A 27,746-nucleotide genomic window follows, 5' to 3' on the forward strand; every position below is an offset into this window, starting at 1 on the left:
GGATCAGCCCCATACACACACCCAGTGTGCCACGTGCACTGAGCACCGGTGAGGCTGTGAGCACGGTGACAGCCACCGCCTGGTCCCGGCCATCCCATGTGAGCAGCGGCACGCCGCAGCCGCAGGGAAAGCCAGCATCTGCTGCCCGTGTGACAGAAAAGGCCCCAAACCTTCTGATCTGTGGAGAGGGAAGGGAGAGGCCGGTGCTGGTGCCAAGGGGAAACTTTCCTATGGCTTGGGCAGGGGAAAAAACAACAAACACTCAGGCATGCAGGCACACACAGAGAATAAATCCGGTGAGCGGAGGAGCAGGCTGCGAGCGAGTGACTGAAGGAGGTTGAGCAGGGCTGGGAGTTTGGGGAACATCCCGGAGCCCCCGAAATCCAGCAGGTCTGTGGGTAAGGGTGGCTGTGGGGTGATGCCACACGGTGGTCACAGTGCCATGTCACTGCATGGAGGGCTGTGGGACAATGGTGGGGGTCTCTGGGTGATGTGGCTGCAAGAGCTCGGGGTGAGGAAGGGAGCACCACCTTGATTCTGCTCTGATGGGGCTGTGGTGTGGGGCAGGATGGAATATTGCTGTCTCGTCCTTGCAGCCGGCCGTGCCGCGATGCTCATCCCGCTGCCAGGCTGGGTGGCCCTGTGCATCCTGCAGCTAGCCCTTGGCAGAACCCAGGTAAGGACCCTGCTCCCGAGGTGGGCATGGTAGGGCTACCCATGGACAAAAGGTGGTCTGGGGGCTTTTCCGTATCAGGGAGGGTGCTGGAGCCACCTGGAGGGCTTCAGGCACCACAGGTGCTGATATAGGAGCAGGCAGAGGGGCTGAAGTTGGCACAGATGCAGAAGCAAAGGCAGACCCTGCAGTGGGATACAGAGGATGAGCCCAGAGCAGCCTAGCTGTCCCCAGTTGGCATGGAAGGGGACACAGCCCAGCCCAGCGGGTGATGGGGAGGGCCCTGTGTTCCCCCAGGAGTGCCTGAGCCACCAGCAGGTGCTCAGCACCTTGCGGCAGATGCAGAAGCTGCTGTCGGCACAGGAGGCTGCCCACCTCCAGGGCATGCACAGCCTCAAGAAGCAGCTCTCAGTGCTGCACAGCCGCATCCAGAGGCTCGCTGGCAAACGTAACGGTAACGCTCGGCATCCCCATCACACCAGCTCCGACCCAGGGATAGGGCTGGGCTCCCGTCCTCAGCCGTGTCCATCTGTCCATCCGCAGACACCTGTCCGCAGCTGGCGGTGCCCTTGAACGGGCGGAAGCTGGGCCGCAGCGCACGGGTGGGCCACGACGTTCACTTCATCTGCAATGCTGGATTTCAGCTGGTGGGCTCAGAGTCGCGCACCTGCCGGAGGGACCGCACCTGGAGCGGCACCCAGCCCTTCTGCAGAAGTGAAGTGCCGTGGGCTTGGGGTCGTGGGATTGCACAGGGAGTGATCTTGCATCCCCTGCAGCAGGACTGCATCCCAGCAGGGCTGGGAGAGGCAGGAATTGGCTTTCCCTGCCCCTGGTCTCATGGTATTTATGAGCTCTTTCTCCGCAGGTATTGATGAGTGTTCCAGCAACCCGTGTGCCAACGGTGGAATCTGCGTGGATGGCAACCAGAGCTACACGTGCCTGTGCCCACGGGGCTGGTCAGGAACCGGTTGCCAGAGCCCTGTCTATGCCTGTAGGTGCCCTCAAAGCCATCCCCAGCTCAGCAGAGGCTCAGATTTGAGCTGGGGTGCCTTATGCATCCCTGGAACAGAGGAGGATGGAATGCTTGCAGGGCCACGCTGCGACCATCTCATCCTTCCCCACTGGTGACACCACATCCTTCCTGCAGACTGGGTGACGCTGAGCAACTCGTCCTTCAGCCGTCAGCCCCGCTGTGCTGAGGGCCGCCCGGGCTCGCGGCACTGCAGCTGTGATGCCGGCTTCCAGATGCGGGCAGGAGGTGTTTGCCAAGGTACAAAGTGTGAGGAGGGATGAGGCGTGATAGGATGGGGCGCCTCAGCCTCCATCCATCCCCACCAACAGATGTGGACGAGTGCCAGCTTTTCCAGCCTAACCCCCAGACCCGGATCTGCCTCCATGACTGCCTCAACCTCCCCGGCTCCTACCGCTGCCTCTGCCCACCGGGGTACGTGCTCCATGCCGACCGCAACACCTGTGAGGGTAAGAGGAGGGATGCCGAGCACCTACATGGCCGAGAGGATGGACACCCCCTTTTCACCCCCTTTTTGCCACGGCAGATGTGGATGAGTGCACTGGCAGCCGGCACAACTGCACCCACAGTGAGCTCTGCATCAACACCTTCGGGGGCCACCGCTGCGTGCGCCCCAAGTGCCCCCCACCACGCCACAACACCAGCTATGTCAAGACCTCCAGCTTGTGAGTATCGTGCCATCATCTCAGGGAGGGGACGGGCCCTACCTGTGCTATATCACAGCATCCGAGGGCAGCAAGGAGAGTGCTGGCAGCAAATTGTCACACGTAGCGTGCTTGGCGTGCTGCAGGATGCCCCTTGCCAAAGGGTTTGGGACGCTGGTGGCTGCGGGAGCGGGCGGAAGCACCCAAATACAAGGGAGCTTTATGCAGGCGCTGCGTAGTGCTCAGGGCTGCAGCCAGAGCAAAGCACCTCTATCCGGGAGCCATGCTCCAGGCCGGCTTTGCTAGAGCTTTAATCAAATGTCAACAGTACTGGTGCCCAGGACCTGGGGGGGAACGACGCCATTTCCCCTCCTCTGTACATTTATGTGGTGCCTTTGGCTACAATTCAACATGCAACTCCCCTCCCCAGTGCTGCTTGTGAGACTGAACTGCTTTGTGCACCGCTGGCTCGTTCCTCCTGTCCTGGCACAGCTCTTGCAGCAACCCAAGCAGAGCAGCATCCCAGCTCTGAGCTGCAGACCTGCATCCAGATCCCGCACCCAGCCCAGGGACACCTCTCCAAGCCTGGGCATGCTTGGATGTAGCCTTCTTGGGCTGCTCCATCACAGAACATGAGGCTGGAGATGCAGAGCGTGGTTGGTGGTCTCCATAAGCTTGTTTGCAAGCAGGCAGTCTGTTCCCCAAGAGCCAAGTAACACAGTGGGTCCAGGAGAACCTCATGAGGTTCAACAAAGCTATGTGCAAGGTCTTGTACCTGGGTTGTGGCAACCTTTGCTATCGGTACAAGCCAGAGGTCAAGAGGACAGAGCATAGGGGTACTGGTGGGTGGCAGTTGTACATGAGGCAGCAATGTACAACCCTTACAGCCCTGAACTGCATCCAAAGCAGCACAGACAGCAGGGCAGGGAGGGGATCTGCCCCTCTGCTCTGTGCTAGGCTGCCCAGAGAGGCGGTGGTGTCCCATCTCTGCAGACTGCCAAGGTTAGGCTGCATGGGGCTCTGAGCACTGATGGAGCTGTGGGTGTCCCTGCTCATTGCAAGGAGTGGGACCAGATGGCCTTTAAGGTCCTTTCCAACTCAAACAATTCTATGATTCTATGAGTGCTGGTTTCCCTTGTCTCCTGGCAGCCAGTGTGAGAGGAACCCCTGCCCCACAGACAGCCGAGCCTGCCGCCTCGCCGCCACCTCCATCTCCTTCCACTACCTGCCACTCCAGGCCAACCGCACCGTGCCCCGCGTCCTCTTCAAGATGTCCACCACCCGCTTTGTGGGTGACAGCCTGCGCTTCACCATCATAGGTGGCCGGGGCCAGGGCGTCTTTGCCGTGCGGCGCTCCGACAGGCAGACAGGAGAGCTGGTGCTCAGCAGCCCAGTGGTGGGGCCAGCCACACTGGAGGTGGAGCTGGAGATGAGTGAGTTCTCCCGCAAGGTGCTGCTGGGCAAGCACATCTTCAAGGTCACGGCCTTTGTGTCCCAGTATGAGTTCTGAGATGCGGCTCTGCTGGAGGCAGATGTGGCTCTGTCCTGGGGAGCGGTGGAGTGGGATCAGCGTGGTGATCTCAGCCCTCATACCATTAGAGGACTCCCGTTCTTGGAATTGGCCTCAGTGGGTCCTTCCAACTCGGGAGGTGCTATGATATCCTAGGATTCCTCCTGCTTGCTCTTGGCTTTTAGAGCATAGCAGAAGAACCCCTGCTCATTGCTGATGCTGCCTGGAGGAATCAAGAAGCCGTGCTGAGGGTTACAGCAGGAGGGGACCTGTCTGTGCCAGCCTGCTGTGCCTCCTCATGCCTCATACTCATCCAATAAAAGAAAACTGCCTGTAAGGAGGGTGTCTTTGCTCTGTGACAAACATCTTTTGCAGGGCCTGGCCAACACTCAGCCCCATGGGCAGGCTGCAGGAACACCAGAAGCATGGAGAGAGCAGAGGGGCTCACAGCTGGGCCAGTGTCAGCGGCTTTCTGTCTCCTCAACCCACCAACACAGGGCAGGCCACGGGGAAGGGAAAGGTCCTGAGCCCCACACAGGGCAAGGAGCGAGGAGAGCCGCTGTGGACAGGCTCCTGAGGCCACCCCTGCACAAAGCTGCCGCTGTGCACAGCCCATAAAGCCCTCCTTGTGCCGCGGGCACCGCTCGCCAGCACCTGAGGGCCCAGCAGTGGGAGGAAATCGCCTCACACGGATGGCCGCCCAGCAACCTCCCATGGCGCACGGGAGCGGCGAGCCGCGCTGAGGCGGGAAGCGAACTGGCGGACGAAGGCGGGAAGCGAACCGGTGGAGAAAGGCGGGAAACGAAACACTGCGGCGAAACGCGCCCGACGCTTTTTGACCTCGCGGCGCGCCGTAGCCCGCCCGTTGCCATGGCGACGGGCCCAGCGGCCTGACCCGCCGCTCTCGCTTCTCTAGGCGAGAAGCTGCGGGGCCGGGCCCGTCCCCGTCCCAGCCGCACGGGGCACGCGGGGCGCCCGGCTCCATCACGCCGCCTGCCCCGGCCTCGGGCCTCGCTGCGTGCGGACTGCACGGGGAGACCTGCGGCCTCCGAGCAGCGCTGACTGAGTAAGCCCGGAGCCGTTCGGCAGCGCGGTGCGCGCCGTGCTTTCGTGAGCGAGAAACGTGCCGGGTTTGCTGACGGGACTCAGCTGGGAGCAGAGCGCTGAGAGGCCCTGCGGAGAGACGCGAGCAGATCAGAGGGTTTAACGGGAGCGGTGCCGAAGGTTAACGAAGGGTTAATGGCTGTGCACTGCAGAGCTGAGGCCGTGGGGCAGCGCCTGGCTGCTGTGTGGGCAGGAGATGGGCTTCGTGGCCACCGGGGTCCTTTCCATTCGGGATGTTCTCTGGTTCTGTAGCAGTAATTTCCAGCCCTTTGCTTGCACTGATGCAAGCAGATCTTGTATCTGAGCCACCCTGTTTGCTCTGATGGTTGCGGTCAGTGCCTTTTGGGATTTTCTGGTACTGGAACCGTTATCAAAATGACAGCAATGACACGCGACAACGTCAAAATGAGACAATAACGAGCCAGAGACCTCTGCTCCTTGCCTCTCAGCATGCTCCTGTGCCCAGGGACCCGGAGAAGCCCAGCCCTGCAGTCCCACGGAATGCATAATGGATGCATTTCTTTAGCAAGGCAGGTTCTGTTCAAAGCACGGCCCGGCTCAGTGGCAAGCAGAGAGCTGCAACTAACAGTTCAACGCAAACTGAAATAGCATCTGTTTGTCATAGCTGTTGTGCAAACACTCAGACATCAAGAACTTCCCAGGTTATGGTTCATAACTTGTCTTTGCAATTAAATCTTGCTTTCTCATGTTGGCAGCCCTGGTGTTGTAGGACAGCTCAGTAATCTGGCAGCTTGCTGTGTGGGTGCCCTGCATATGTAACTGTTTTGTTCTTCTAGCAACAGTTGGCCTTACAGTGGTGGTGTGTGCAATTCCTTTTTCCTCTTTTTGCTCACTTTTTGTTCAGTTTCTAGTCTTTCCACTTTGTTGCTGACAAAGGTGCCTCTGTTTCTGTGTAGTGCTGAAGCTGTGATTCCATCTCATGTGCTCCAGGAGGGCCACCTGCTTTCACTTCAATTCTCCTCACCAGCTGGAAGGAAAGCATGTCATATCTGAGTCAGGTGGCAGCATTTAGGAAGGGGGGGGGAACGGCTGTTTGTGAGGGTGGATAGTGATAGGACAAGGGGGAATGGTTTTAAACTGAGACAGGGGAGGTTTAGGTTGGATATTAGGAGGAAGTTTTTCCCCCAGAGGGTGGTGAGGCACTGGCACAGGTTGCCCAAGGAGGCTGTGGATGCCCCATCCCTGCAGGTATTCAGGGCCAGGCTGGATGTGGCTCTGGGCAGCCTGGGCTGCTGGTTGGTGACCTGCACCACAGCAGGGGGTTGGAACTGGATCAGCACTGTGCTCCTTTGCAACCCAGGCCATTCTGTGAGTCTATGATTTGTTCTGCCATCGACTGGAACAGCTGTCTGAAATGAAGATGTTCCCAAAAAAGAGCATATCGTGCTCTGTCTCTGGGCTGCCCACCTATGCTCTTTTTACTTGCTTTTGGCCTAGATCCATTCAAACACTGTCAAAACCTTCCCAAGTCTCCCTTAGCTGAAAGTTTGGCTTGTTGTTGTTTCATGCAGATATCAACACTTGCTTTTAGAATGTGTAATTATTTTTCCCCTTTTGTTCCTATAGATCCTCTTTGCAGAGAGAAGTCTTCCCTCAAATGCTTGTCCTGGTCTCCAACTTTGTTGGAGATGGAGTTGTTGGATCTAGGATCAGGACTCAGTCAGAATTCTTTTATATCAATATTTTCTTTTTTCTTTTTATTTCTACAGATGAACATCTGCGACAAACCTCCTAATAAGACAGCTCCAGAGAACTTGGGTGAAGCTGGTCCTAAGGTCCAACGTGCTCGAAGAAATGGCTGGAGCTGGCCCCTGCACCCTTTCCAGATCATTACCTGGCTGCTGTACCTCTTCTTTGCACTGGTTGGCTTTGGAATTCTGGTTCCTCTTCTGCCCCTCCACTGGCTGCCCGCTGGCTATATCGTATCCTTTGGTCAAGAGCAGAACAGGAGCTGTAATGAATTACCAGTGGGACATTTTAAAACAAGTGGTGAGCATAGGAGAAAACAGCTTAGCCAGAATCTTTTTCTGAGCTGTAGCCATAATGTTGATTTTCTCCTGTCTCTAAGAAACACTTATTTTGGAACCATCTCTGTTCCTCCACCAAGGAAGATCATTAACATTCTACCTGTCTCTGTCATTACTCCCTTTTAAGGCTTTGCCCCCCAAGCTCTTCTATCTACATCTGCTTCTGTGTCTTTATGTTGTTCTACAAGTGTGCTGCAGGCTTTCAGAGAGGGCATAGGAAAACTAGGGAACTGCTGTTTGCAGAGTGTGGGGTTGTGTGTCTCCAGGATTGCTGTCAGTCTTACTGTAGTACAAACCAAGGAGAAAATTTAACATTGTTCTGTAACTGGAAAGAAGAAAATCCTTCAGCAGAAGCCTGCTTTACCATTCATATTTAAAGCTTCCTTAGCAGAACCAGGTAATCAAGAAATGTTATAGACAGAATGTTGGGCAGAGTTCTGAAAAGATCTTCCTGAGGAATGCACTTATCATTTGTACATCTGGAATTTGTATGCCCATGGGGCCTTTGATATTATTGGGATTCTGATGCTTTTGCTAATAGTTTTAATTAAACCTGCATGATTCAGTCATCAATAACATTATCAGCTCGCAGTTATTTTTCATCTACCTGTCTTCCTGAAATCCTTGGTATCATCGTGCCTCAAGCTTTGCAAATTTGTCTGCCTCATATCATCATAACTCAATCTGAAGTCATTCTTACTGATCAAAGCAACATAACTCACAGCTTTACTGCTAGTACTGTTACTACTAATGCCTCTTTTTTTTTTCCTTACCACGCTACTGTGTTTTCCATAGACTTTAATAGGATCAATGATGTGCATATCTGGTTGCGTAGCAAATAAGCAGGAAGATTAATTGTTGTATGCATGCCTATGTATTTCAGTGTATGGAGAAGCAAGCTCTGGTGTGCATTGGTTTACCAGAAATAGAATCATAGAATGGCCTGGGCTGCAAAGGAGCACAGTGCTGATCCAGTTCCAACCCCCTGCTGTGTGCAGGTCACCAACCAGCAGCCCAGGCTGCCCAGAGCCACATCCAGCCTGGCCTTGACTGCCTGCACGGATGGGGCATCCCCATAACATTGCTGCTTTCTTTGCAAATATTGGCAGTCACTTGAGGTTTGATCAAAAGTACTTCTAAAGCTTATTTGCTCTGCCTCGTGACTGGGGTTTTGTAAAGAAGAATTCAAACAGGTGATGTTTTGAGATATAAGTGACACGTCCTGTCAGTGAATCCTATAGAACTGTAGTTGATAGGGGTGACCCTCTTCCTTGGGATTCTGAAGGAAGAAGAAAGCAAGGTGTTCAGTGCCAGTTCCTTGATGTGACTTTTTTTCTCTCTTTTTTGAAAGTTTGGTCTATTGAAGGGGCATGTGCACGGCCTTAACTGCCTGTTGCTTTCCAAAGATTCTGTATGGACTGAGAAGCGTGAACCTACGCCGTCAGGCTGCACATAGGGTCAGATTCTGGTAAGTAAAGGTAAACTTTAAAAACTCCTGTGCGAGGGAGGACATCCCTGTGAGGCAGAACAGTACTTCGTGAGGAGTTTTTCCTGTAGATTTAACTATCATTGAGCAGAGGTTGTTAGTTACAGTGAGACAGGTGAACTTCTCTGTTAATAAAGCTCAGACTAATGTAATCAGTTTTATGGTAATTTATAATCTGTATATTCCTTGTCTCCGTGGGCTGTGTGTATTAAGAATAATACTTATACCCAAATATAAATCACTCCTACAATCCTTAACTGTGTGCTTCAGTGTCCAGGAGTGTGTTTTATCTACCATTTAGTTGTTCATCTTACTGCAGTCTCCATTGATCCTGCGGATGCAAAAGTGCGAGAAAAAAACTATCTAGGGCCTCTGGCCACCTTCAATCGTAATCAGCATGCACATGTCATTGAAAACCATCATTGCCATGTCTGTGATGTAAATGTGTAAGTATCTTCTCTTCTCTTCCTACTAATCTTTCTTCTTCACCATTGCACTTTGCCATTGGACGCTTTTTACTGTTAGGCTGTAAGATTGAAGTCGAGTTCCTGAAGCTCTTAGCTCTGCAGTGCCAGTGAATCCTCATTCCCTGGGTAGGCGTCCACTGTCAAATGTGAGCGTGGTCCTGTGTGTGACTTTATTGCTCTCATGTCGTGTGGAGAGGACTCTGCTGCTCTTTGTTACCTGGATGTTGGCGTTGCATCTGAGAACAGCGTGTAGCTTGGACGTGTGTGCTTGTGTTTGCCTAGGTCCTAATGTGGTAGGAGAAATGCCTGGAGGGCAGGTTGTAAGGTGAGGGTCTGCAGAATTGCTTTAGGTTTGAAAACAAGAAAGCAGTGACCTCCGAACTAGAAATCACACAGTGCATTAAAAAAAGCAAACTTTGCAGTGTTTGGGATCGTGGTCCAGCAGTAGTGAATACAGCCAGTATGTTGGGGAATTTACTTATTCTTCTTGTAGATATGGTTGGTTCCCAAGCTCTCTGCTTGCTCTGCTCCCCTGTACTTGTGTCCCTGGTAAAGGCATGCCTCTCTAACACCACCTTTTCTTTGGCAGGAGTGCCAAATCGAAGCACTGTGGATCTTGCAACAAGTGTGTGCGTGGCTTTGATCACCACTGCAAATGGCTCAACAACTGTGTGGGAGAGAGGAATTACTGGTAAGGGCTTGGCAGTGTGGCAGGAACACATTGCTGCCTAAATAATATCCCCAGAGAAGTCTGATCTGCTCTCAGCCACACAGAACCACTTTTCTTTTAGATCTCAGCTGAATAAAATCAGTCATGAAAAAACGAGGTGTAAAATGCAAGCACTGCTGTGACATCCACATAACCAGGGATAAAATCCCAATGCTTAATAATCAAATGTCTACAGATGAAAACAGAAAACTTGGTTGTCTTACATGGTATTAGGAAAACATGATGGGATGTTAAGTGGGTGTCCGTAGTGCTTGTGATAACTGGAGTGGGAATAGGTCCATGATTGTGCTGTTGTTCCCATCTCTGAATCCAAACTGTCTGCTTTCCCTCCAAGATTTGCCAGTTGGCAGCAGCACACATGCAAATCTAATCTGTGCCAGGTTTAAGGTAAGCAATAAGGAGGCTCACGCTGATTATTGCTTCTCTGCTCACTCTGCTGCACTAGAGCCACATGTGGAGCAAAGAGTTGTTACTGCTCAGTGCCACGATGTGCTGCCTTGAGATTTTGTGCAGGGAGCTCTTTTTCTATCACACATATACTTGACTGCTTTCTAACTACAATTGTTTCAAGGCTCTCAGTTATGTTAGGGCATGAAACAAGGCATCTATGAAAGTGCCACAGTAATAAGGGATGGCTGTGTATATCTATCTCTTGAATTGTGTCTGTGATGTTACTGGAGCCACTCAGAGTTCCCACTTCTTTGGCAGGTTCTTTTTGAACAGCGTGGTGTCTGCCATCCTGGGCCTTGGGCTTCTGCTGCTCATTGCTTTCTACATCTTTGTTGAGTTCTTCCTTAACCCCACGATGCTTCGTTCTGACCATCACTATGAAGGTAAGAGCAGTGCATCCTGGGAATCATGATGGTCCCCTCTGGGGGGCCAGTGTGTGAGATTGGATTCTTCCACACTCTTCTCCTATTCCTTCAGTTGTACAAGTGTCTGCTCAGCTGATGGAATGTTTCTTTCTTGCACCCATTAAACTGCTCTTCCTAAAAGCCTTGCAGCACAGATTTTCTTAAGCCTCACATGCATAATGGGCCTGCAACCCATTTTGAGTTACAAATGTTTCCAGCTGTAAAGCTGAGTTAGAGACACTGCATGGACAGCCTGCAGACCTCCTGCTGCTTTTGTTTTACAGGTCTGAAGAACCACACGGATGTTTGGTATGTGTTTCTGCCTGCTGTTCCTGTTGAGACTCGGGCACCTGCCATTTTGTTCTCAGCTGGGACTTTCATTCTTTTGAGCCTGGTGACTGTGAGCCTGCTAGGCCACCTCTTGACCTTTCACATTTATCTTAGTAAGTATTCTGTTCCTCTCATCCGCATCTCCATTTCGTTTTTCTTCAGCTACTGCTTGTTCTGCATTCCTTGTGTGTTCATCCATGTTACAAACCTGCAAGATTATCACTCAAGAGGTACAAAGTAGGGGGTTTAACCTTATACATTTTGTGTCTTTACAAAAGGTGGATTGGAGCCAGTGAAAAGCCTTTTCCAGCCTGAGTCAGATTCCTCAGAAGCATTTTTAAATCATTATCTTGGAAATGTCTAGTAAGAAATTCCATCAATACAATTTCCTTCATTCAGAGCTGAATCTTAGAAAGCATGATGGCATCTTAAATGGAAGAAATAAAAGAATTATAACTAAACTGTTCTTGGCTAATATAATAGTGAGAGACTATATCTAAAAATGCATATCATTTTATGTAGTCCATAAGAAGCTTATCTGGGTCACATTTTCTGTGGTTATAGGGTGGTAGAACATCCCAGCTGGTTCTGTGTAATGCCATTTGGTGCTGCAGGGCTTACCAGCTGAGACACAGCACGATGTGAGCAAGGTGCACTCGCATGTGCAGTGCCATTCTCTAGAGCCAGTGCTTCTGTGATACAAGAGATCCTGTTTCTCCGGTCTCATTTTCTGGTGAGAAGCCCAACTCCCAGATCAGATCCCATTATGGAAGTTGTGCTGTGTTGACACAGAATGACTTGTGGGACTCAGAGGGAGAAGCTTTCAGAAAGGCTCCTCATTAGGGCTCCTGCTTGGTGCTGTATCAGGAGGGACAGTTTTGGTCTGGAAGTGCAAATGGTCATCAAATAGCTTTTTTTCCAGTTGTTGTCTGGAGTGGAGCCTGTGCTGTTTGCATTCTGTAAGTCATGATGAGAGAAGATCCTGCACTTGCAGAAGTCAGTGGGGTCAAAACTAGGGAAGGAGGGATGTGCTGGAAGAGAGGTGGATTATTAGGCTGTCTGTAACAGCGAGACAGAAGCCAACACAAACAAGGTCAGCACAAACCAGTGCAGTTCCAGGTGGGTCACAGTCCTTGATTTTGCTTTCTTGTAATTACAAGTTGACTTTTATCTGGTTAATGGTGATGCCTGGAGATTTTCAAGGTTGATCTACCACTACAGACTAAAGACTGAAAAGCATTGCAGTGCTGGGGCAACTCCAGGAACGTTTCCTTTGGCTGAAAAAGACAGCGTTATTCTGTGCAGCACTGACCTTGCAGCACATTACCTTGTCTACCCGTACAGCTTCCACCAGAGGGTGCTCCTTCCTTGGGATAACGATGCTCTTCCTCTCATCAAGCAGAAATGTTCTGTGTGACCAAAACCCAGTTCTGTGTGTAGAACCCAGTTCTGCTCTGATGTTTTTTATTGTTGTCTAGATGTGAATTATTTGTCCTCCTTCAGGACCAATTTGAAGGCAAATTAACTTTTATTTGTGACCCAATTTAATGTGATCTTTTCAGAATGACTGTCCTGGCTTTAATTACTCGCTGCTGTCACAGTAGGTTGTTCTCAAGGCAGTTGATCCGTGTGATCACAATTACATCTTGACTGAGATGCAGTTGCAGAGGCACTCGGTGAAGCATGGCACATGGGAAGTTTGCAGAGAGGTGTTTAGTTTTCTTTTTAATGACGTGCTGCAGTGCTGTCTGCCAAATGCAGTGCTTTTGACTAAATAGCCATTTAACAATATTGCAGAAGTTGCTCTGCTAAGTATGCAGAAACCAATGAATTCTAACCCAAGAATGGTTTGTACCCATGTTCTGTTTCTGAAATAATGCATACAGATGCAATTCTTCTAGCATTTGCCAGCACTCTGCACATTCCTCATTAAATACATTCTCCGATCACTTGGCTGCAGGCTTGCATTTGTTTTTATGGTCTGACTTCCTGGCCAAATGCATCTTGGATTCTTTTTTCTTCCTAAGGCCATTGCTTGCCTCTGCTCTCCCCCACTTCTCTGCAGTGTAGCTGTGTGTCTGGAGTGTGGTTCTGAGGGATAAGGCACTAGTGGAACAAATGAATTCAGGCACAGCAGAGATTTTAGTCTAGATGTCCCACATCGTGAGCGTCTGATTTAACTACATGCTACTGTAAACAGGAATAATGCTTCCAGACTGCAGCCAGAAGCTGCAGCATCCATTTCTGGCTTCTGTGTTCTAAAAATACTACGACATCATGAGGGAACAAACGCCTTGGTTTTGAATCCCTGTAATGTTTGGAGTCTCTTGAGGAAAGCAAGCTGCTCAGAAATGTCAGATGCTTTTGCTCATTCATGGAAGCAGATGTTTGTGTCTGCAGGACGTTAAGAGCTCATAAACTCAGGCACATATAAACTTTGAGTCCGTTTGGCACAAGATGAATGGGCATCTCGTGCTCGCTGTTTTGGACGTTAATTATCTCAGTCTTCCTTCTGGGCTGCACCAACCTGCTGGCTTTCTTTTCTACGTTTGGTAGGACTGCTCATCACGCAACGCAGATCTTTCAAGTATCACATACGAATAGTGGATTTGCTCTGAAATGAATGAATCTCTGCCACACAAAAGGCAGCACCACGTGTGTGTGAGACATTTAACTGAGCACTGTGACGACAACAGTAAAGGATACAGTAAGACAAGCAGTGCAAAGGTGCTTTTGGCTTGGAGTGTCAGTTTTCTCGTGTTTATAGTTGCCATTGAAACGAGGAGTTTTTCAGGGCTGTTTGTGAGCTGTCAGTGCAGTCAGAAGTGGCCTTTCACACACTGACAGCTGTTCTCTTTCTTTCCTCCCAGTGTGGAACAAACTGACTACATACGAGTACATCCTGCAGCAGCGTGCCCAGCAAGAGGCCAAAGAAGCAGACAAGCAGCCGGATCCTTGTCCCTCCCAGGTGATGCCCACTCAGGTACTTGCTGCACTTGCAATCCATTTCCCATGAAACAACCTCACTCGTCGGCTGCGTAGAGCTTGCTTCAGTTTTGTATGCTTCAAATTGTAGAGGCAGCTGCTCCAGATAGGACTTTGGAGGCACCTCTGAGGAGCAGAGATGTGAGTAGGATGTGAGAGAGCCTACGGTCTGTAACTTGATGAGCACTTCAGGCATTAGCAAGTACTGCTTTCAAACAAATCAATCCCACCCACTCTCTTCTTCCACCATTTGTTCTGGGCCCTGGGCTATCTGTTCTCCTTTGCCAACGCAGCTGTTTGTTACAGTCATGCAGTGAACAGGGTGGGGGAACTCATCTGGGTAAGAAGAAACTTTATGAAAAAAGATAGTTGAGGTAGTGTTTAGCTGGGCCAGCTCCCTCCCATCTGGTTCACCAAGCAGTCACATAACTGCCTGTGTCAGCATGAAAGAGGATGACTGAAGAGTGGGAAGGTCCCGTCTCTGGAAAGGACAGGACCATCTGTTTTGGTGGCAGTGTGCATTTTGGTGGTCTGTGTGCATGGTGTTGTAGGACAGGACTGAAAATGAGACCGATTCCAAAGCAGGAGAAACTGAAGTTAATCGTCAGGCAGCTCGTATGGGCTAGTCTGACTATCTGGAAAAAGAAAAGAGCATCAATCCTGTTCAGAAACGACCCTTTGAAGCTTTGTTTTCCTTTGAGATGAGTCTACGCAGCGCTGAGGTCCTTGTGATTACCACCATGCTGATCTGTATTGCTGCAAAGGACTCCTCAGTCCTGCTGCACTGTGCAGTGCAATACATAAGGCTGATAGTCTCACCGAAAGGTTGGGTGTAATTTATTTTGCTGCAGGACAGCTTTGTCCCTGGGGGCTCAAAATTTGACTGAACATTTGTATTGGTTTGGATGGGGGAGCTGACTAGAAACTTCCAGTTCCTCCTAGTCTAAATTATTCTGGGATTCTGCAAACCCTTGTAACTCTATCTAGCTTTATGAGTTGAGTGAGTTGCCTTCTATGTAACCAGTTTTATATTTCATAAGAAACTAATTAACTCCAAGCTTAGTCCACATCTTCTGTGAATTGATCCTGGGGTCTCTCTGCACTCATTAATGGCTTTTCCCTATCAAAGGAAGAGGGAAAGTGAGCTAATTCCCTTTCTGTGCAATGTGGAGACCTCAGCTTCTCATATACATATTTTGTTCCCTCTGGGAAATCTGAACTTTCAGTTTGAAGGAAGGTTTCCATAACAGCGAGGATGTTTGGCGCTTTGTCTCACGCAGCTTTGCCTACCGTGACCATTAAAGCAATAACGAAACAACAGCACTAACGACTTCCTGGTTACCAGATTTTAATCTCTGCTGAAAATACACCTGAGAAAGGTGAGCTGTGTGTGCCTCCGTTTGGGATGAGGCTGTTCAGCTGTGTTCTCCTGTCTGCACGGCTGCTTGTCCAGAAGCTGTGAGTACGGTTCATCTGAGGCTTGCAGCAGCAGGGTGAAAAGGAGCTCTGTTTCCCTGCTGCAGTCAGTACCTTGGGGAGCAGTGGGGACTGGAAGATGCCCAGTAACATTGTTGAGAGCACTGTTAACCCCCAGACTTTCCTTGTTCCTCGCGTAGCAACCAGAGATAAACACAAACAAATACACGGGGTAGGAGTACACCAAGTGACTCGCCTTGTGTAAGCTGCATTGACTGCTGCCTTCAGCTTGAACACAGAGGCCCTTTGTAACTGATCCAAGATCTTGCAAGCATCAAATAGAAGTTGTGTTCTTCCCACCTTTGTCTTAACTGTTCATTAACTACAGAGAGTAAGAGGAGATGCATTTCCCACTTTGCTGAAGCCTTTAAGCCTGTGTGCTGGTTCAGCCTTTGGCTATGTTCAGGCTGAAGGATTACAGGAGACCTGAGCATGGCCAGCGGTCGTGAGGTGGCAGTGAGCTTTGGGAGCTGGGGTTTCAGTGGGGCTAGCAGTCTGTTTGCAGCAGGGCTAAGAGCTGAACCCGAGTGAGCTGATGGGGAGGGGCAGCTCCATCAGGCTGGCAGCTGCCCAGCTGTGTGGGAGCTGAGGGATGCTGGGGCTCTGTGCTGTGCTTTCATCATGCAGAGAGAATGCTGCATTTTCTACTCATCGAGTCTTCTTCCATTTGTTCCTGCTTGTCAGCTCGGATGGGTTGTGTTCTCTGTGCAGCTGCTTTGGTTATGCATAATTTAAAAGGCCAAAATGCACAAAATGGACTTTCAAAAGGCTCTTCTCTTGCATTCTGGGAAAGCATTGCTTGTGGTATCCTCAAGATGCATCTTGTTAACCTTCTTTGAAATACCAAGCCTGCGGTCCTGCTTGCTTGCTGTGGATATCAAATCCTGATGATTTCCCCTTGCTGTGCACAGTCTCACAAGAATATCTCCTGCTGCAGCAATTTCAGCACGCTGTACAAGGAATGCCTGCATCTCCCCCTGCTTACAGTGACACGAGGCTGTGGCTGATCTCCTTCATTTGTGACTCAGGTGCATGAGGTTGGTGTGTCAGCGTTAGGAATTTGGTCTCCAAGGAGCTCTGAGGAACAACTCATGTACACCTGGTGCTCAGGCAATGACAACTGATGATCTGAGTTACAAATTCGTTGTGAAATATCTGCAGACCATTAATCCTGCACTGGGATGAGCTCTGCTTTTCTTAGTGGGCCCCCAGCAGTACAATTCTCAGGCTCCAAAATTCTAACGTTTAAGGTTGCTGAACCAATTTCCTTCCATTTGATGCCAGCACCTATAAAACAATTGCAATTTTCTTTCTACATTTACAAAACCAATTAAAGTAAGAGCACTTTACAAAATGCAACAAGCCTGAACTCTTTCCAGCTCGGCAGCTCTCTTATCTACAATTACATGAGTACACAGACTCCAGATCTCCATGCCAAGGTTTTTGAGAGCAACTAGTAATTTGGGAAGTCTCTCTGCTGGCACAGGAAGAAGAGTGACCAAAGATGAGCTGGCTGTGTTGCTGGGGATGTTGTCCCCAGTGCCCTCTGGCAGCACTGGCAATGTGTGTCAGAGGCTTTGTACTCCCTTTGTATCTTGTAATTTCTTCTTTTCTCCGTGTAGCATTGAGGGGTTTCACATGCTGTTTTATGAGCCCATAACTCAAGACTACAGGAGTCTTCTGCAGCTCTTTACAGTTGGCTTTCGTATTTACTGCCTTACATGAGGCAGCATCATCACAGATCCATCATTTGGTCTTCCAGCCACCCCAACTGAGTGCTTTTGGGGGAGAACCAGGAGCCCTTTTCTGTAATTTGGATACTTGAATTTAGGGGGCTTCTTTGTCAAGCCTTCTTTTATGCTTATAAGAGTGTGCAAATTGAAAATAGCAGTGCCACATCCTTTGCTGAGTTTCAGCTGTGGGAGCTGCAATGACAAAATGCTTGGCGTATGGGAGGCAGAAAACATCCCTGTAGTGAAAATCCTTCTCCCCTGTGTGTCCTTCTTGTTCTGAAAATGTGAATTCTCTCTGTCTGGTCGTTTCAGGAAGCAGATTTACTTTCAACTACTAACCCTGGCCATACAAACCCTGGTGTTCAGGTAGAGGACTTCTCAGCAGCCAATTCAGAAAAATGGTGAGTCTCCCAGAGACGTGTGTGTGCTGAATGGGAAATCATCCCTACAGTCTAAAGAGCAGAAGGAGCACCAGTGTTTCAACCAAGACATGCTGAATTCATTGAGTTTCAGCAGGGCAGATACATACAGGAGTACTTACCTCCCTTCCTCTGAGACAATAACTTTCCTGGAACTAGAGTTTTACAATAAAATTACTTTAAAGCTGCCTGAAATAGATCTGGGAGCTCCACTTCAGCTTGCTACAGTGTGACTGAAGGAGGTGGTCTGCTTTGTGAGCATCTGAAATGAGAAAGCCTGCTCACTTTGTGATTTAGGCTTAGAGAGCTCTGGAGTGAGCTCTCACTCATTCTGAGTGAGTATCTGAGTTGTCTTGGAATTAAACTGAATGCTCTGCTGTTGGGCTTTGAGAGGTGATTGTACATAGTAGCTCACTGTACCTTGTGTGTGCTCACATCCTTAACAAGGCTGAGGCTCTTAGCAAGAGGGCTAACTGAAGGATGAGGTGTACAAGGTAGAAAGGGATTCCACTGCAGTGTGCTCTGACTCTGTGCATTTTTGCTGCCATGTCTCAGTTTATCAGCTGGTCGAGTGACCTGCTCAGCATTATGCCCTAGCCTGCTTTGTGTCAGAAAATCCAGCCTTGGCCCATTTCCAGACTCCCTGGAGTTTTTTTTTCTCAAGTAAATTAAAAGGAATCAGGCTGAAAAAACATTTCAGGTTGTGTCTGTGCCCATTTACTGCCCCCACATTTGAATCTCTCTTCTCAGGCCATAAGGTTTTTCTCTCAAAATCGAGTTTCGGCTGTGTGGAAGCCAGGTGATGGTGCAGAGCACTGATAATATCCACTGCTAAGAGCCACTGTATCACAAAAAAGGATTTCTTCTGTTGCCAGCTTAAACTTCAGGTTTTGTCCCACAGTTCCTGTATTGAGCTCAGTATCATTGTAAGATTTCAGGCTGTCAGGAGGTGTGAATGACAATATGAATCAGTGCAGTTTATGACATGAGGTGAGCAGTCACTGGAAAACAGCATCCTTGTCTCTTAATTAAGCCTTGCCTATTAACTCATGTTGTTGGGGAAGGGAGAGAAAACTCTTGGTGTTCTGTGCACAGCTGCAAGAGCAGCGACCCTGCAGTCGTGCAGGGCGTGCAGTGCAAAGCAAGGGCTGCCTTAGCCTGATTGAAGCTGGCTCTGTGCAAGAAAGGTGGGCATCACAGTTGAGCAGTGTCTGAGGGAAGCATCTGATGTGCCTGTATTTAGCTTTTCAAAGCTCTACGTCCACACCAACGAAGCTGATCCTGAATGCAGCTCCTCTCCTGACCTCCCATCTCTTCACTTTGCGGCCCCCGTGCAGGTAAGCAGGAGTCCTTCCGTGTGCTCTGCTCTCTGATGGTGATCCATCAGGCTGCATGAGGACAAACTTGCCCTGATGCAAGCTGTGCAGGGCTCAGTGTGTGTGCAGGGCTCAGTGTGTGTGCAGGGCTCAGTGTGTGTGCAGGGCTCAGTGTGTGTGCAGGCCTGACTGTGCCCCGTGGTCGCTGCACCCACACAGTGCTCTCCTGCCTCAGCTCCCACACGTGAGCAGATGCATTCTTGCTTCTCAGACTTGCAGCTGAGCTGTAACACGTGGAGCCTTGCACAATATCTCTCCGTTCCAGTGCTGTTCAGTGACTGCACACACCTGTGTGTGCTTCTGTACAGCAAAATCCAACAGCTTATGCCTTCAAATATGGAGGTTAAAGCATTTGCCCAGGGGAATAAGGCGTGGGTGTGAGGCTTTAGTGCATGAAATAGCTGCCCAAAGGGATGTTTTCTGCTTTCTAAAATTCATTTACCTGCGTCCAGATGCTCTCCCCACTTCCTCCAGTGGTTGATAGTGGTGCTCTCTTTTCCTCTAAGCTCATTAATCAATTTTGTCATCCAGATGATAAGAAAAAAATCCTTCTCTGCTAGACTTGTATCTTGGACAAGGGCCATCTTGGTATCTTTCTCTTGGTATGTCACGTGCTGTGTGACTTTCTGCCTTCTTGCTTTCACAGAGACAGAAAAAAAGGAGGAAGAAGATATTAAGGACTTCTTCCTCAGTGATGGAGAGCAGATCTAAACCACACGCTGGAACTTGGGCTTCTTTTCCAGGTCCCCTGTCAGGTGAGTGTGCAGCACCCAGCTGCTTTGCTCTGTAACTCTTCCAGTTCACTGAAATGTGAAGGAATTAATACAAACTTGCTTTTAGAAAGTAGAGACAAGGAAAAAAAAAAAAGCAAAGAACGGAAACTCCCTGGAGAAGAGCAGATATAAACTTTATTTGGAAGCATCTGTGTTGTGCAGAGTTAATGGGGTTGTGATGCCAGCTTTTCCTTGCTCTGTATCAGCTTTAAACATGCTGTTTCTTGGAACTGTTAGTTCTGAGGTAGCTGAGAAGCTCCCAGTCATTGTACTCAAGGTGTTACTGCAGCAGCACAGTTAAACAGAAGTAGTGCTCATTTTAGTTTTGTTCTCCTGAGGAGGAAGGCACAGCAAAAAAAAACTGTGGTGGCAGCTGTACCATGGACTGCTTTCGTTTTTAAAGGAGAAATTGGTCAGATGAGCAAGAGGGAAATGTGCATCTTCATAAACAGTGCTAGGCTGCTTAAGCAGCTGTGTCAGCAGCACTGAGGGGGCCGTGCTGAGTGGTTCCCAGCTGCTGGATCGGCCGTGTCAGAGCTGACATCTGTAGGGCTGTCGGACCTTTCCCTCCTTGACCTTCCTTGTGTCTTTCATTCCATCTGCAGAGCTTCCAGCCACAGCTGCTGCCACCCCCTCCTCCCCCAGCCCTCTCCTCCTGGTGCCCACCATCCCCCTGCCTGCTGCAGTGCAGGCAGCAGCACCCCCAGCTGACTATCACTCCGAGTCTGCTGAGTCCATGGACGAGATCCCTGTGGCTCAGACTCACCTGGGCAGCACAGCCCTTCACGGCCCTTGTCAGAGCAGCTCAAGCAGCGCTCGGCGCTGCCCCCTGTCCACACCTGATCCCAAACACTGCAAAGGGAAGAGTCTTTATTCTGGGCACAAGGTGAAAAGGAAAAGCTGCCAGCGAGACAGAGGCGTGGAACGAGATCTGGAACTTTTTTCTAAGACTCCTGCTGTGTTTGTAAGTAAGAGCAGTGGAGAACCTCGTGTCTCTCAGCCCCGAGCTGGTGGGAGCACATCTGAGCCACAGCACAGAAAATGCACCAGCAAACAGCATCGGGGCAGGCATGATCCCTGCCTGAAGGACGTAAGGACAAACACCGCAGTGCCCGAGTGACCGTCCTTCCGAAGCCGCAGCCTTTGGGGGTGAAGCAAGATGTTCTTTTTCTATCTGTGTGCTACTGTTCAAAGGTTTTTGCTCCAGCAATTCATTCTCTGGTGACAGCAGCGTCCCTGGGTGTGATGCTGTCCAACTTCCAGCACGCTTAGCTGAGAGGCAGCAAAAGCCCTGCTGCATCATATTCTGCATTGCCATCGTCTCTCAGGGTGAGGGAAAATGGCCTTAAGTTGCACAAGGGTAAGTTTAGATTGGATATCAGGAAAAACTTCTTTACAGAAAGGGTTGTTAAGCACTGCGATGGGCTGCCCAGGGAGGTGGTTGAGTCACCATCCCTGGGTGTGTTTAAAAACTGTTTGGATGTGGTGCTCAGGGACGTGGTTTAGCAGAGGGTCGTTAGGGCAGTTTGGTTGTGGTTGGACTCCATGATCTTTTAAGATCTTTCCAACCTGAGCAATTCTATGATTATGGCTGCTGCCTTCGGAGCTAGGACTGCCCCAAGCCTGGTTCCACTCTCCTTGTCAAGGGGAACAGGTTTTGCAGCTAGAGAAGTGCCCAGGGCTGTGTGAGGTGGGCGCTTTGACGTGTTGCCAGAGGGAACTAAAGTAGAGCATTCTCCATAGGAAAGGGCTGTGTGCTCCTGACGCTCTGCAGACCAACACTGCAGTAAGTTTAATGCTGTAGGGTAAAACAAGGCTGCATCTCCACTCTCTGTCGATACCCCAAAAACTCAATTTTCCATCTTCCCCAACCCAGGCTTTGGATCATGGCAGGGCGCCTCAGCTGGTAGTCAGGGAGTGACCTGAGGATTGTTCTGTCCCTGCACCACTTTCCTCTGTGCACCTTCAAGCCAAGTTCACCAGCATGTACTCTAAAGCAGTGTGGTCTGACCTGCTCAGCTGTATCTTTCCAGCAGCCTGGAGTGCCCCGCAGTGCAGCTTTCTCATCAGAAACTTCTGAGGATGCAGCAGGTCCCAAAAGCTTTTCATTTCCTGGGCTTGCCAAGTCAGTATTAACCCACAGCCCAAGCGTGGATGTTCTGTATTGCAAATAATCCCACACCTGACACCAGGATCCAGTGCCTGGAGCCACTCCGTGGTGGTGGTGAGAGCAGAGGGCGATGTGGGCTGCAAAGCCTGTGCTGCTCCGTGGGCAGCATGCCTTGCTTTGCATTCCTGACTGAGCACTGGGGGCCGGGCTGCCAGGAAGGCCAGATCTGCCTAGCAGCCAGCTCCCTCAGAGCCCAGGATAGCAGCGGAGCAGTCTGCTGCACCTCGCCAGCAGCGCTGTGTGCCTGGCGTCGTTCCTCACCTGACAGCTGCACGGCCTCTGTGGCCACCACCCAGAGCTGTGGTTGCCACCTTGGCTGCTTGCACCATGTCTAACAGCCCCTGCCTGGCTATGACGAGGAGGGCTGCGTGCCCTGAGCGCCAGCAGCTGGCCCAGTTCCCTCCAGGAAGGGAAAGTGCAGGCGATGTCTGAGCATCCAGCTGCTTTCTATAGAGCACGTCCTGTTCCAGGGCTGTCTCTGGGCTCTCTGACCAGGAGTTTATTGTACTAAAGGGACAGAGAGCTGAGCTGTGCTGCTAAACATCTCCGTGGGATGGAGAATGACCCCTGGGAAATGTCCTGTGTGCTTGGATGGGCATCCCTCCCTGCTGTTTCTCCCTGTTTGCTGCCATCCGAGGGAGCTGCAGCCTGCAGTAGGTGGGCTTTCGAGGCCAGCTGTCCCCTTACACACAAAGCATTGGACATCCATCTCCAGCAGGCGCCCCTGAGTAGCTCTGTGTTCTCTTTTGCCCATGCAGAACCAGCCCCAAAGTTATGTACGGAGCTCTTTATTGGCTCTGTCCACAATAAAGTTTTCTATGCCCTTTGCTAAATAATTTCCTCTTTCTTACTTCTGGCAGCCGTTCGTTTCGCCGCCCTGTTGGTGATGCCCAGCTCTGCCATCCAGCACTGTGCCCCACCAGGCTTTGCCCTTTGGCTGTGGATGGCTCTGGGGATGTTCAGAAGGGCTGCCATCGGGCCCTTCTGCCCACGGGGTTTTTGGGGGGCCCAGTGCTGCAATCTGTGTGCCAGCAGGACGGGCTGTGCCACGGTGTGGGCTCTGCTCTGCACATAGCAGGACTTGGGTGTGTTGGGTGTTAAGGATGCATGCTGTGCATCCAGGAGTGGAAATGGTGACACTGGGATGTCCTCAGCTCCCAGGAGAGCTGCTGTGCCCCAGGAGAACATCCAGAAGTGCCGCTCAGCATCTGAGCTGCCCCCTGCAGCAGGCTGTCCCAGCAGCAGGACGCGGTGCCCCGGGCTGCCCAGCTCCAGCAGGAGACACTGCAGCTTTTTAGAAGGAATGAGCGGCGCGTCCGCAGGATGCTGACAGCTTTCTGGAGCCCTTCCCAGCGCCGGGTTATAAATCACGGCCCCGTCCACCCCTTTGCTTTCATCATGCGGCGTCTTCTCTTTGAAGTCAGGGTGACCTTCCTTTGGGAAACGCCTTTGATGTGACCGTGCTGGGAGCACCCCGAATGAGGGAGGAGGACGAAGCTGTGACCCCTGTGCCCCAAACCTCACGCCGTGGGGCAGAGCAGCGGGGCTGGGCACGCCTGCACACCCCGTGTGCTGTCAGACACAGCTAAGCCCCGCTAATGCCTTCTGGACGAGCTGTCTCCAGGGTTACCATATACATATTGCACAACCTCTGAAACACTTCCCTCTGTTTTGTAGCAACTTGCTCTATAGGAGCGGCGTTCCCACGTAACCTCATCCCACCCCGCTGCTCCCCGGTGGGCCGAGATCACTGGCAGTGCCCACGGGAGGAGGATGGGGTGCAGGGGGTGCGCGTCCCTGCTTGGGCTGCGCTCTGAGCTCAGCATCCTGCGGGTGACCTGGGGTGGGATGCACGCCTGGCACAGACCGGGATGAGCATCGGACCAGCGCTGCTCCTCGGGTGCTGGGAACACCCCGATCCCTTCTGGAAATCATCAGAAGGGGAAAGTCCCCGGGGTCTGGGCACGGAGCCATGGCTGTGCTCGGCCCGTGGGACCTCCTGCCTGGCTCCAGCCTGAGCCCCGGCCTCCTCCCGGCCTTCCTTCCTGTGTGAGGAGCTGCAGGAGCCAACAAGGACCTGGCTTTGACAGGGCTGTCATAGTGACAACAAACGCACAACAAACCCTGGCCCTTAGAAACCGAAACCTGACCTGCTCGACCCGGCCCGTGGGGCAGCGATGGGGCAGCAGGCCCGGCTCGGCTCCGGGCCCTTCTCACTTGGCTCCCCAGATGTGCCAGCCCTTGTTCACCCAGATGTGTCGCCCCTCGGCTGCCACCCTTTGGCTGCTCAGACTCTTTGAGCTCCATCCCAGCAGATGTTCAGCAGTCCCTGGGGTGTCCGTTTGTGAGATGTGCTCGAGGGCATCCTGCTCTGGGCTCTCCATGGACCAGATGGCCTCCAGCCTACAAGAGCAATAAGAGGCGGGCAGAGGAGGAAGGCTCGGTGGGCGCTTGGCAATAGAAGCATTTCTGCTTTTCTCTTAGTCTCCAAGGAGATTAAAAAAATATATCCATAAAATAGCAAGAAATATCCAACTTCCTCCTGGCTGCCACTCAGCGACAGCTTCTTATTGCCTCTCAGCATGGCTCCGTGGACCCCCATCCAGGAGCTCGGGTGTTAGGGACAGTTCTGCTCCCCAAGAGTGGTGAGGCAGTGGCACAGCTGCTCAGGGTGGGGAGGATTCACCATCCGTGGAGGCGTCCCAGCGCCGCGGGGATGTGGCACTGAGGGACGTGGGCAGTGGGCACGGTGGGGTCGGGGATCCGAGAGAGATTTTCCAACCTTTGATGACGGAGGAGTGAGGATGGAGGATGAGGGAGGAAGGACGGGAGAGGGAGGACGCGGGGATGGAGCTGCCGGTCCCTTCTCATAGAGCCAGGAGGGGCTCCGGGTGTCACAGCGGAGCCGGGTCCCCCCGCTCCCATTCTCTCCCGGCTCCCCCCGCACAGCCGCTGCGGGCGGACACCTCCGGCCGCGTGTCGGTCCGGGCAGGGCGGGAGGGGGCGGCCCCGCGTTCCGTCCCGCAGCCCCTCCCGCAGCCGTGGGCCGGCGCGGCGCCAGCGCGGGGCCTTAAACAGCGGCGGCGGCGGCGGCCGCGCCCAGAGAGCGGCACCGGGAGGTGAGAGCGGGACAGGCACCGCGAGCCGGCGGGGGGCGGGGGGGGCACCGCGGGGTCGGCACCGCTCCGAGGATCCCGAACCCTCCCTTAGGGGTCCTCATCCCCCGGGGCCGCGCCTTCCAGCCCTAGCGACGGTCGCTAGGCAACGCAGCCCTGCCCTTAGCGACGGTCGCTAGGCAACGGGAGGGGGACTGAGGCGGGGGGAGCCGCGCTGGCGACGGGCGCGGGTCTGGGAGCCGGCTGAGGACTGCGGGCGGGTGGTGGCCAGGACCGGGGTGGGCTGTCGCGCTCGCATCCCAAGCCGCCGTCCCCGAAGACATCTCTCAGCCGTCGGCAGCATCCCGGCGGTGAGGGGCCGCTCCACCCCGTCCTGCGGCACCATGGCGGGGAGCTCTGAGATGGCATCGCTGGAGGAGAGCTTCCGCAAGTTCGCCATCTATGGCGACACCAAGGCCACGGGGCAGGAGATGAATGGGAAGAACTGGGCCAAGCTGTGCAAGGACTGCAAAGTCATCGACGGCAAAAGCGTCACCGGCACCGACGTGGACATCGTGTTCTCCAAAGTGAAGTAAGTGACTGGTTGGGGTCTCCCGTGCGTCTCCATGGTGCAGTGGGTGTTGATTGTAAATCAGAGCAAATCTGCAGAATGGGGAGCTCAGACTTTGAAGCTCAGATTTTGAGTCATGCACAGGGGAGGTGGGAACCCAGCTTCTCATCCAACATCCCAACAGGAGGATGCTCAGGGCTGTGCAGTGGGGTGTGGCACAGCTTTGAGCTCAGGGAGGGCTCTGACCTGGGGATGCTTTGTGGTCCCCGTGTATGTGGTGGCAATCAATGCTGCACCAGGGTGCAAAAGTGACAATGGATGGGGATGCTGCTCCCCCCTCACTGCTGTCTGGGTTCTCTTGTTCCCAGCTGGAGCCAAGTGACTTTGGGCACCGAAGTGATGCCAATGGGGAAGAACAAAGCACTGCAGCTCTGTGCCAAGCTGGGCAATGAGGGGAGGTCAGAAGCATTGATGACAGATGTGCAAACTCTCCATCACCAGTGCCCAAATCCCCAGTGAGGTTTAGGCACAGAGGGCTGTAACACCACCGGGCTGCAAAGCTCCTAAAGCCCATCTGGCCTGACCAGTGCAGCCCTACTGCGTTTTGGAGGTGGCTGAGGAACCCCAGGTTGGGAGAAGAGCATTCTGAGGTCCTCACCATGCGGCTTGGACCAGCACAAGGTGATGCTCACAGCATATGTTTGGCGCTTGCAGAGGGAAGACAGCCCGTGTCATCAACTACGAGGAGTTCAAGAAGGCCCTGGAGGAGCTGGCCCCGAAGCGCTTTAAGGACAAGGGCAAGGAGGAGGCGTACGAGGCCATCTGCCAGCTGGTGGCTGGGAAGGAGCCCATTAATGTGGGCGTCACGGTGAGAGCGGGAGGCACGGGGTGAGGATGGGGCTGTGCTTTGTGGGAGCCCTATGGGCTCGGGTTTGGGTTCCCAGTGGGCGTCAGGAACAGGCATGGGGTCGGGATGCTGGCTGACCCGCTGTGTCCACGTCCCCGTGCAGAAAGCCAAGAACGTGGGCGCCGTGGAGCGGCTGACCGACACCTCCAAGTACACGGGGTCACACAAGGAGCGCTTCGATGAGACGGGCAAAGGCAAGGGGAAGAGCGGGCGGGAGAACATCGTGGACAACAGCGGCTACGTCAGCGCCTACAAGAACGCGGGCACCTACGATGCCAAAGTGAAGAAGTAGGGACTGCCCCATGCGCCCACCGCCTTCGGTCACGTCGGCCTCGGGACACGGCCGCAGGGCCTGGGAGGCTGCACTGGGGCCGGCCCCACGCTGGTGGATGTCGGATGTGACGGGCGAGCGGCCGGGCTCCGTCTCAACGCCGCGTCCGTCCTTCGTGCATCACCCCCTGCCTCTGCAGCGCTGCTCCATGGGGTGCCCTGCCGGCACCTCAGCCCTCCCTACCTCAGGCCCTGTGGGACCGCAGCCCACCCTCCCCACCCCTGGCGTCGCAGCCTTCCCATCGCCCCATCGGGATGCCGCTTGCCATGGGTCCCATCTCCCAGTGCAGCTCCCAGAATGGGGTCCAATCACCACCAAAGGTCCCCGAGCCCCCAGCTCTGCACCCACGTGGGCTCCCACTGCCCCCAAGGAGCCTGAACCAAAGGATGCCGCAGCCCCGCGCTGTCACCCCGCAATAAAGCCCCCTCCGCACTGACGCCCCGCCTCTGGTTCCGTCCCTCTGTCCATCCCTCTGTCCTTCTCGGCCAGCCCCAGGGCTCGCTTCCTGGCTGGCCCCGAGTTGCCTGAGCAACCGCAGGCACAAACACAGCGCCTGGCTCCGGCCCCCGCTCTGTTTGCAACCAAACACACCGCGGGCTCCTGGTAACCATCCCTGGGAAGCAAGCAGCCGCGCTTGGGCTGGGGTGGCGCTTGGGGCAGGGCGCTGCCACCCCAACGCCCGCAGTGTCAGCACTGCCCGAGCGCCGGGCTGCTGCTCACAGAGCTGCAGGAGCTGCTCACGGCTCGGCTGCCCGCCAGCTCACGTCCCTGTGCACCTCCCTCTGTAAAGGCAGGAGGCTGTGGGCTGACCCTGGGCTGGTGCTGGCATCGCTCCCTGGCACGGTGATGGGCTGGGGGTGTCAGCCCCGCTTCGAGCAGCTCATACGAGGGTTGTGAGGCTGCCTGTGCCCCTTGTCCAGGGTCCTTGCCCCCCTTTGCTGATTCCCATTATCTGTCTGCAAAAGGAGGCATGAAATGCCTGGGGCTGGGCTGAACCATGGTTCCTAAGGGTCAGCACTACTGCTACCCATCCC

General features: G+C 52.7%; 3 protein-coding genes across 3 annotated transcripts; all 3 read left to right on the forward strand.

Annotated features, from left to right (window-relative positions):
• Positions 1–610: 610 nt before the first annotated feature.
• On the forward strand, positions 611–3,857 carry LOC306950859 (fibulin-7-like; the record flags this gene model as incomplete). Its single annotated transcript, XM_079541245.1, has 8 exons — positions 611–676; positions 971–1,127; positions 1,217–1,387; positions 1,539–1,664; positions 1,821–1,943; positions 2,015–2,152; positions 2,230–2,368; positions 3,497–3,857. 8 exons carry the CDS (start codon positions 611–613, stop codon positions 3,855–3,857), a joined length of 1,281 nt encoding a protein of 426 aa, XP_079397371.1.
• Positions 3,858–6,691: 2,834 nt separating this feature from the next.
• Positions 6,692–20,758, forward strand: ZDHHC1 (zDHHC palmitoyltransferase 1; the record flags this gene model as incomplete). Its single annotated transcript, XM_079541520.1, has 10 exons — positions 6,692–6,904; positions 8,766–8,941; positions 9,552–9,653; positions 10,401–10,525; positions 10,831–10,989; positions 13,747–13,859; positions 17,383–17,471; positions 18,733–18,826; positions 19,512–19,620; positions 20,244–20,758. The coding sequence occupies 10 exons, from the start codon at positions 6,692–6,694 to the stop codon at positions 20,756–20,758; spliced, it is 1,695 nt and encodes a 564-aa protein (XP_079397646.1).
• A 4,549-nt stretch (positions 20,759–25,307) lies between these two features.
• TPPP3 (tubulin polymerization promoting protein family member 3) lies at positions 25,308–26,673 on the forward strand (the record flags this gene model as incomplete). The annotated part of the gene is made up of 3 exons (XM_079541656.1): positions 25,308–25,495; positions 26,189–26,342; positions 26,485–26,673. The coding sequence occupies 3 exons, from the start codon at positions 25,308–25,310 to the stop codon at positions 26,671–26,673; spliced, it is 531 nt and encodes a 176-aa protein (XP_079397782.1).
• Between the last annotated feature and the right edge of the window lie 1,073 nt (positions 26,674–27,746).

Source organism: Tetrao urogallus, assembly GCF_951394365.1.
Source record: "Tetrao urogallus genome assembly, chromosome: 12".
In the NCBI taxonomy this organism is placed as follows: Eukaryota; Metazoa; Chordata; class Aves; order Galliformes; family Phasianidae; genus Tetrao; species Tetrao urogallus.